Source organism: Pseudopipra pipra, chromosome 4 (genome assembly GCF_036250125.1).
Source record: "Pseudopipra pipra isolate bDixPip1 chromosome 4, bDixPip1.hap1, whole genome shotgun sequence".
NCBI lineage: Eukaryota > Metazoa > Chordata > Aves > Passeriformes > Pipridae > Pseudopipra > Pseudopipra pipra.
This window is the reverse complement of record NC_087552.1, coordinates 2731438-2741061: the sequence shown is the minus strand read 5'-3', so window position 1 is coordinate 2741061 and position 9624 is coordinate 2731438. Positions and strand designations below refer to the sequence as shown.

The following is a 9624-nucleotide window of genomic DNA, read 5'->3' as shown; positions in this document are numbered from 1 at the left end:
TGACTGGACCGGGCTGCGCCACCGCCGGACCCCCTCTCGTGCCCTACCTACCCAGGTCTCCCCCTGCGGGGGCGCAGCCCGGTCCAGTCCACTGGACTACACACTTGGTAGGACTGGTGGACTGGACCGGGCTGCGCCACCGCCGGACCCCCTCTCGTGCCCTACCTACCCAGGTCTCCCCCTGCGGGGGCGCAGCCCGGTCCAGTCCACTGGACTACACACTTGGTAGGACTGGTGGACTGGACCGGGCTGCGCCACCGCCGGACCCCCTCTCGTGCCCTACCTACCCAGGTCTCCCCCTGCGGGGGCGCAGCCCGGTCCAGTCCACTGGACTACACACTTGGTAGGACTGGTGGACTGGACCGGGCTGCGCCACCGCCGGACCCCCTCTCGTGCCCTACCTACCCAGGTCTCCCCCTGCGGGGGCGCAGCCCGGTCCAGTCCACTGGACTACACACTTGGTAGGACTGGTGGACTGGACCGGGCTGCGCCACCGCCGGACCCCCTCTCGTGCCCTACCTACCCAGGTCTCCCCCTGCGGGGGCGCAGCCCGGTCCAGTCCACTGGACTACACACTTGGTAGGACTGGTGGACTGGACCGGGCTGCGCCACCGCCGGACCCCCTCTCGTGCCCTACCTACCCAGGTCTCCCCCTGCGGGGGCGCAGCCCGGTCCAGTCCACTGGACTACACACTTGGTAGGACTGGTGGACTGGACCGGGCTGCGCCACCGCCGGACCCCCTCTCGTGCCCTACCTACCCAGGTCTCCCCCTGCGGGGGCGCAGCCCGGTCCAGTCCACTGGACTACACACTTGGTAGGACTGGTGGACTGGACCGGGCTGCGCCACCGCCGGACCCCCTCTCGTGCCCTACCTACCCAGGTCTCCCCCTGCGGGGGCGCAGCCCGGTCCAGTCCACTGGACTACACACTTGGTAGGACTGGTGGACTGGACCGGGCTGCGCCACCGCCGGACCCCCTCTCGTGCCCTACCTACCCAGGTCTCCCCCTGCGGGGGCGCAGCCCGGTCCAGTCCACTGGACTACACACTTGGTAGGACTGGTGGACTGGACCGGGCTGCGCCACCGCCGGACCCCCTCTCGTGCCCTACCTACCCAGGTCTCCCCCTGCGGGGGCGCAGCCCGGTCCAGTCCACTGGACTACACACTTGGTAGGACTGGTGGACTGGACCGGGCTGCGCCACCGCCGGACCCCCTCTCGTGCCCTACCTACCCAGGTCTCCCCCTGCGGGGGCGCAGCCCGGTCCAGTCCACTGGACTACACACTTGGTAGGACTGGTGGACTGGACCGGGCTGCGCCACCGCCGACCCCCTCTCGTGCCCTACCTACCCAGGTCTCCCCCTGCGGGGGCGCAGCCCGGTCCAGTCCACTGGACTACACACTTGGTAGGACTGGTGGACTGGACCGGGCTGCGCCACCGCCGGACCCCCTCTCGTGCCCTACCTACCCAGGTCTCCCCCTGCGGGGGCGCAGCCCGGTCCAGTCCACTGGACTACACACTTGGTAGGACTGGTGGACTGGACCGGGCTGCGCCACCGCCGGACCCCCTCTCGTGCCCTACCTACCCAGGTCTCCCCCTGCGGGGGCGCAGCCCGGTCCAGTCCACTGGACTACACACTTGGTAGGACTGGTGGACTGGACCGGGCTGCGCCACCGCCGGACCCCCTCTCGTGCCCTACCTACCCAGGTCTCCCCCTGCGGGGGCGCAGCCCGGTCCAGTCCACTGGACTACACACTTGGTAGGACTGGTGGACTGGACCGGGCTGCGCCACCGCCGGACCCCCTCTCGTGCCCTACCTACCCAGGTCTCCCCCTGCGGGGGCGCAGCCCGGTCCAGTCCACTGGACTACACACTTGGTAGGACTGGTGGACTGGACCGGGCTGCGCCACCGCCGACCCCCTCTCGTGCCCTACCTACCCAGGTCTCCCCCTGCGGGGGCGCAGCCCGGTCCAGTCCACTGGACTACACACTTGGTAGGACTGGTGGACTGGACCGGGCTGCGCCACCGCCGGACCCCCTCTCGTGCCCTACCTACCCAGGTCTCCCCCTGCGGGGGCGCAGCCCGGTCCAGTCCACTGGACTACACACTTGGTAGGACTGGTGGACTGGACCGGGCTGCGCCACCGCCGGACCCCCTCTCGTGCCCTACCTACCCAGGTCTCCCCCTGCGGGGGCGCAGCCCGGTCCAGTCCACTGGACTACACACTTGGTAGGACTGGTGGACTGGACCGGGCTGCGCCACCGCCGACCCCCTCTCGTGCCCTACCTACCCAGGTCTCCCCCTGCGGGGGCGCAGCCCGGTCCAGTCCACTGGACTACACACTTGGTAGGACTGGTGGACTGGACCGGGCTGCGCCACCGCCGGACCCCCTCTCGTGCCCTACCTACCCAGGTCTCCCCCTGCGGGGGCGCAGCCCGGTCCAGTCCACTGGACTACACACTTGGTAGGACTGGTGGACTGGACCGGGCTGCGCCACCGCCGGACCCCCTCTCGTGCCCTACCTACCCAGGTCTCCCCCTGCGGGGGCGCAGCCCGGTCCAGTCCACTGGACTACACACTTGGTAGGACTGGTGGACTGGACCGGGCTGCGCCACCGCCGGACCCCCTCTCGTGCCCTACCTACCCAGGTCTCCCCCTGCGGGGGCGCAGCCGGTCCAGTCCACTGGACTACACACTTGGTAGGACTGGTGGACTGGACCGGGCTGCGCCACCGCCGGACCCCCTCTCGTGCCCTACCTACCCAGGTCTCCCCCTGCGGGGGCGCAGCCCGGTCCAGTCCACTGGACTACACACTTGGTAGGAAGTGTGTAGTCCAGTGGACTGGACCGGGCTGCGCCCCCCCCCCGCCCACTCCGCAAGCTCTGCCCACTTCTCCGCCCACATTACAAGCCCCTTCCACTTCCCACCCACTCACTCCCCAGGTGTTTTTGTCTCGTCTTTCCACCCATTGATTTTGCTTTTTTGCCTTTTTTTCTTTCTTCTCATTCCCTCAATGTTTCCAGGTGAGTTTTCCCTTCCTACGCACTCCAGCCCTCACACTGACCCTGTTTGTTAGTAGTCATTTTTAGTACTGTTCACAATCCAGCTTTAGGTGCTGGTGCGTGTTTCACTTCAGGCACTCAACTGACATCCACTCATATAATGTGAGTCTGTTAATTTTTTTCCAGCAACAGTTTGTTGTCTTGCCAAGGCAAACCTTTTAATTATCGATCCATCTTCTTTCCTGATTTCTTTCTCTACTAAAGCAGGCAGTTGGAATTTCACGTGGTTACCTGTATAGCTCAGAGCCTCCAAGGGAAACATAAACTTCAGATTAAAACAAAACTGAACCACTTAGAGCAGAAGATAATGCCTGTTCCCACCTTGGTGGGAACGAGGCAATTAAAAGAGGCAGCTGGTTGCCATTTGCATCCCTTCCAGCACTCCTCAATGCTTTTATATGGTATTATTTCCTCACATTACAAGAAAAACCACAAACATACATTTCATCTAATGCCACACAGCTTTTATCTACTTATCAATGTATTTTATCTCTCTGTTCATCTAAGTTCTAAGGTGTGCTATTCAGAGGGATAATAAACTAGATTCAGATGTTGCAACACTCCTTTTAATACTTCTATAAAAGTTACTTGTACCTCTTCGAAGTCCTCTTTGGCTGACGGCAGATCGGAAGCTAAGCTGGCATCCCCCAGGTGTTTCTCCGTCCTCTCTCCGTGCACTACGGTGGTCTTGATGACTTTGCTGACCTTCCGGCCTTCCACTGGCTCCGACTGGAATTTGGAGGCACTAGGCACGACGGCAGGCTCCGACAGGGTCACCTGGAAGGAGATGAGTTCCATACTGCACGATTTGATCTAGCAAAAGATCCCTTTCACGCCTATGGGCTCCATACAGTAAACTGTAGCTCTGTTAAGGGTCAGCCAACAAAATAAAAAGCCTCTGCTTGCTTGTGACCTTAGTCCTAGAGAATTAATTCGGATGAGGAATTCTGGTAAGAAAAAACATCAATGACACTTTTTGCATTTCTAATCACTGCTTGTTATTCACTACATCTCATCTCAGGACTCCTAAAAGCATGCGCTCTAGGTCCCAGCTCCTGGCCCTCTGTCCCAAGAGTTTGGCATACCCAAAGGTCTGCAGGGCCACACAGTGTAAGCATGGCAGGAGAAGGCAGACTGAAAAGCAATCAGCTTTTCAGGTTGTTTTTATTTTTAATTATCTGGCTCTAAAACAGCTTGCATGAAAGTCATAGGTGTTTTTCAAGCAAAGAACAGGCCAGTCATTTAATCTAGGTGTAGACTTGGTTGTACAATGAGCACGATAAGATGCAGTGATTAAGTTCCCTGTTGGGGTGCTGGTGCTTTGTAGCATTGCAAGGAAAGAACCATCTACCTCTGACTGCTCGCTGTCGCTCTTCAGCACAACCCGTTTCACAACTTTGGAATAGCCATCTCCTTCTTCAACGGTGACAGGTGCTTGTGGTGCTCCTTGCACTAGGACTTCCTCTTTTTCTGTGCCATCTGGAGAAACGTACCGACGGATGATCTTCCGAGTGACCTGTGCGGATGAAACGGAGCTTAGTCCCACAAGAATTAGCAGCAACGTATTCCTCCTTGTTCTCTGTGCAGCATTTTCCACTCAGAGGGCATCTTTTCCCACGTGAAAGAACCTGCACAGATGGTATACTCTTTACTCTTCCACACAAGTGCTCACAAGGACCCGTGGTGACGCTGCCAGTCGATGCGGTCGCCTTACTTCGGTCACCACATGGCAAAGCTTCCATGAACCTACTTTGTAGGTGGGCACAACAGAGATAGTGGAGCGACTCCCTGAAGCAGTGATTACAGCATTTCAGAGAGAAAATACACTTTACGACTGCGCAACCACTAGGAAACGCTTTCAGACTGGCGTTTTCAAAAAGGCTTCAGTGACTGAAGAGGGGAGCAGTTTATCAAACACACAGAAATAAGATTCATGGTACTAAAGCACTGCTGAACTAGTTAGCTAAAGTGAACCCACTGAAGAGACTCATCTGGTGATCGAGCTCTCGAGGCACAAAGGAGGAGGAGCAAAAGACAATAACAGGGCTCAAGATGAGAGAAATGTCTCAGGAGGATGGGTGTGCATCTTTCTATGGATGACCCAGAGCTCTACACAGCATCGTCCAAGGCATCCATAAGAATACAGTCATGCTCACTCCTGTACATCAAAACCCAGGAATATTTGGCTGGGGTGGTTTATTCTAACATGAATTCAAGCAGGTACCTTTTTTAAAAAAAAAACCAAACAACTTGCTTGTAAGATGTGAGTATATGCAGAATTTTTATTGGCTTTACATGGGAAAATTAACAAAATATGTCCCTCTTAGGTTATATACTGTAATACAGAATGATCTTGAGAAGAAAAATAATTTTTTGAACTTTGTATCTCTCATGAAAAGAAATTCTCATTCCTTCCACACTCTACTCTGCAAATTATGCCCCTTCCACAGCAGAAAATCTGGCGTGTATGTGGATGGTTTTATCCTGCCTTCTATAGGACAGGAAAAAGGTAGGAAAGGGCAGCACTGACAATACCTTCTTTACCACTGTGTGGCCATGTTCATCTGTATACTGCTCTTCTGTGACTGTTTCTGGTGGCATGTCAGGCATAGTATCAGCCTGTATGACAAAGAACAAAGGTGTGTGTGAAGCGAGGCCTCCATGCGGGTCTTTTGAAACGAGCAATTTTAAAATCGGTTAATCGGTTATAGAATGGGGGGGGGGGGAAATTGAAAAGTGTTAGAAAAAAAATCTGTTCTGCAAATAAATCCTTAGAAAGGCATGCAACAAAATGTTATGCTACAGCAGACAGGCAAAGATATGTTAGTTGACTGCATTGTGTATGGGGCTGAAGAGTCATCTTCCTCCTCATACCAAGGTGCCTAATGGAGTTTAGAGTTGGGTTAGCAGTATTACTGTAATCCTAAGGTATTGGAATGGCTTATCCAATGCCATGTATTATTTGGGAGCGTCCCAGCTTGAGCTGTGACTCCAGCTAAGTGGCTCTCCCCGTGTTTCCAGGTCCTAAGGCACCACAGGCTCATGCAGTTGTTCACCACTCGGTACCTGAATAATCACCCGGCGCCGAACGACCCTGGTAGTGACCATCTCGTCCTCGTCCGAGCTCATCTCCAGCCCACCCAACTCCTCTGCTAACTCCTAGGGGAAGCATGGAAGCAGTGCTCTGTTGGGTGTGTGTAGCAGGGTGTATTTATGCTGATACTTTTGGTCTGTGTTTGGCCCCAGCCACCTGTAGTACTTTATACTCTCCCTGCCAAGGTCACTGATAAAACAGTGAATTCGTCCTTGCAGGGAGAAATTCTGTATAAACTATTTTAATTGGTGCTCTACTATTGGTTCATTGTCTGCCAAGGGCATTTGAAGGAGAAATTGAAGAGGAGGGGAGGAAGGCTTGACCCCCGACTCAATCAGAAGAGACCCCCAAAGCGTACTGCGCGTGTGTTAGGGGACTTCCAAAGTTCTCACGCATGTGCTGAAGGGATGGATTTACATAACCAAGAGGGTGGGATTCAAAACCTCTGGCTGGGCCTTGATGACCACTCCTGCCTAGCTTGAGGTCACTCAGTTAATTGCATAAAAGCAGACAGTGCTCTCTTGGAAGGGAGCTCGCTTCACACCAAGGGCACCGTTGCCTTTGGCAGGGACACCTGCCAGGTTGTGAACTTATTGACTCTACAAGGATGCAGCTTCTGCTATGGGTAATTATCAGTATGATGGGTCAGTAAGATAACTTTATGGGCAACAGGCTGGGTAACTGGGGAGGTCCTGCTGGGGGCTTCTTTCTCTCCTCCTTCCTCCCTTTTGGGTTTGTTTTGTTGGCCATCTCTTGGTAATAAATATCAGTTTTGCTGAGCTAGTGTCATGGTTTTCAAGCTTCAGTATGTTCGAACCTCTCCCTAACATGTTTTTTGGCAACAGGAATGTCATACCCAACACTAAACACACCTTTGGCAAGGACAAAGCACGATTCACAGGTGGGATGCATAACCTGTGGAGTGAACTGCTGTGTTTTGTAGGAAATTGGGTGAGGGTGGCAGGCTACAGAATATAGCTGACTCCCCTTGCTTCTCTTGATCTTCATCTTCTGTCTGTGGTTTTGTTGTGATACACTTGGTTTTGGCTGGGATAGAATTCATGCTCTTTTAGGGAGCTGGTTCACAAGAAAGCTTGGAGGCAGCACAGCCAGGAGAGCTGGCTTGAACAGGCCAAAGGAATATCCCATGCCATGGAATATTATGGGAAGAGACATCAGAAGGGCCCAATCACTGCTTGGAGTGGCAGGGTTGGCTGGTTGCTGTCTGAAAAGACTCTTTCTGAGTCAAGTGTTAGTGTTTGTGAGCATTTCAGGGAGCTGTGGGTGTAGGACATGGTGGATAAACTCCAGGACGGGGGTTGTGGTGTTACACCTTTCATCGAAGTGTCCCGGGTGGACACCGGAGTTTTGATATTCACTCAGGGATTGTACAGGAGTCAAGTCCAGTGCTGGGCTACCGCCCCTGGGGCCTCCAGGGAAAGAGGTTTCCCTGGGTGGGGGGCTGCATCGGGCTCTGTGTTATCTGTAGTGAAGTCGGGGACCCAGGGGAATGGGCATTTTCCCCCCTTGGGGCCACGCCGAATGTGTTCTAGTCCAGGACCTGGGGGGGGGCAAGCATTTTCTCCCCTGGGTCCACACCAGGATGTGTTCTAGTCCAGGATCCTGGGGGAATGGGCATTTTCCCCCCTGGGGCCATATCAGATGTGTTCTAGTCCGGAACCCAGGGGGAAGGAGCATTTTCTCCCCCAGGGCCATGCCAGATGTGTTCTAAGCCTGGGACTGGGGGGGGCGGGGAGGGGCACGTTTCTTTCCCCCTGGGGCCATGTTGGGATGTGTTCTAGTCCGGACCCAGGGGGAATGGGCATTTTCCCCCCTCAGGCCTCACCGAGTATGTTCTAGTCCAGGACCCGGGACTGGGGGCAAGCATTTTCTCCCCTGGGCCACACCAGGATGTGTTCCAGTCCAGGACCCCCAGAGAACAGGCATTTTCTCCCACAGGGCTATGCCAGATGTGTTCTAGTCTGGGACCTGGGGGGGGGGGGGGGGGGGCGGCGCAGGCATTTTCCCCCTGGTGCCCCACTAGGATGTGTGCTAAACCCAGAGGGAACAGGCATCTTCCCCCCTGGGGCCATGCTGGGATGTGTTGCAACCCCGGGATCCAGAGGGGGGCAAGCACTTTCCCCCTGGGGCCACATCGGGATGTGTTCTAAGGCCAGGACCCGGGGGGGTGGCAAGCATTTTCCCCCCAGGGCCATGCCAGGATATGTTCTAGTCCGGGACCCCAGGGGAATGGGCATTTTTCCCCCCAGGGCCATGCCAGATGTGTTCTAGTCCAGGACTCAGGGGGAAAGGCATTTCCCCCCCCCCAGCCACACCAGGATGTGTTCTAGTCTGGGACCCAGGGGGAATGGACTTTTTCTCCCCTGCGGCCATGCCGAGACATGTTCTAAGCCCGGGACGGGGCAGGCATTTTTCCCCCTGGCGCCACGCGGGGATGTGTTCTAAGCTGCGTTTACTGGGAGTTCATGTGAGGGGGGCTGACAGGAGCCCAGCAGTGAACTTCAGCAGGCAGAGAAAAAAAAAAAAAATAAAGAGACACAAAAAGCAGTTTCTGACTTTTTTTTTTTCCCCCCTTTTCTCAGCCGCTTCCAAAGTTGGCAGCTGCAGCTGCAGGGAGACAAGAGAGAAAAAAAAGGAGTAAAGCAGCTCCTAGCTGCTTTTCCCTTCTCCAGCCCCAGGCAGAGGGGGGCTGCAGCCCCCTCAACAGCTGAGGCAGCAGAGAGATAATTTTTGGTTTTGGTAACTTTAATAAGGAAAAACTGTTTATATAGTGTGTGTTGAGTTTCAGGCCAGCAAGCACCAGGTGCTGGGTGCACAGATGCAATTGGGTGCCTTCACATACATGTTATAGTCAGATTTAGAGAAGGTTAAGAAGATTATTGAATTTGACGAGTAAAAAAGGTTGGAACTTTGAATTGATTGATTAATTTGTGCCTATGTTTGGGATCTGGTTGTGTTGAAAGCCCTAGCTAGGGGGTTTGTGTTTATGTTTGTCAAGTTGGCAAAGCTAATAGCATCTAACTTGTGGAATCCAGCAGCCCCCAGGAGCTGGTTTCTCCTCTGAGGGCACAGAGCAGCAGGGCCTCTTCCAGACCCAACTGTGCCTTCCAGAAAAGTTGGATTTTTAGGAGCAAGCTTCGTACAGAGAAGTCAAATAGAGAATTAGCTGAAGCACTGCTTGGGATGCAGTCAAGGAGCTTTGTTTTCACAATGGTTGTGAAAAATTAGTTGCTGTGACTCTTCCGTATGTTGTGAATTGACCTGTGTGGGGCCAGTAACACTTTGTCCCCTGAGGGTGCTAGTGGTTATGAGGTTCTATGGCCCTGGTGAAGGCAGTGAGACAGCAGCTGCCAGCCTCAAAGTCATGGTGGGTTTAGGTTCTTGGAAGTTTGGCATAAAATTGATAAGTCATGTTACTTTAGGTTCACGTGGTGGTAATTTTGAGTT

The 9624-nt window shown here is 54.7% G+C and overlaps 1 protein-coding gene across 50 annotated transcripts in view; it reads right to left on the bottom strand.

Annotated features, from left to right (window-relative positions):
• The window catches only part of ANK2 (ankyrin 2), a 281285-nt gene that overhangs the window by 5570 nt on the left and 266091 nt on the right, over window positions 1–9624 (bottom strand). For 30 of the 50 annotated variants that reach the window (XM_064653777.1, XM_064653782.1, XM_064653771.1 and 27 more), the window contains 5 exons: window positions 6129–6221; window positions 5598–5681; window positions 4414–4578; window positions 3657–3839; window positions 3218–3309 (listed from right to left, as the gene is read on the bottom strand). In XM_064653777.1, coding sequence (XP_064509847.1) covers window positions 3218–3309; window positions 3657–3839; window positions 4414–4578; window positions 5598–5681; window positions 6129–6221 — 617 coding nt within the window. The remainder of the gene's footprint in view (window positions 1–3217; window positions 3310–3656; window positions 3840–4413; window positions 4579–5597; window positions 5682–6128; window positions 6222–9624) is intronic. The other 20 variants (XM_064653817.1, XM_064653816.1, XM_064653802.1 and 17 more) reach the window with 2 other exon arrangements.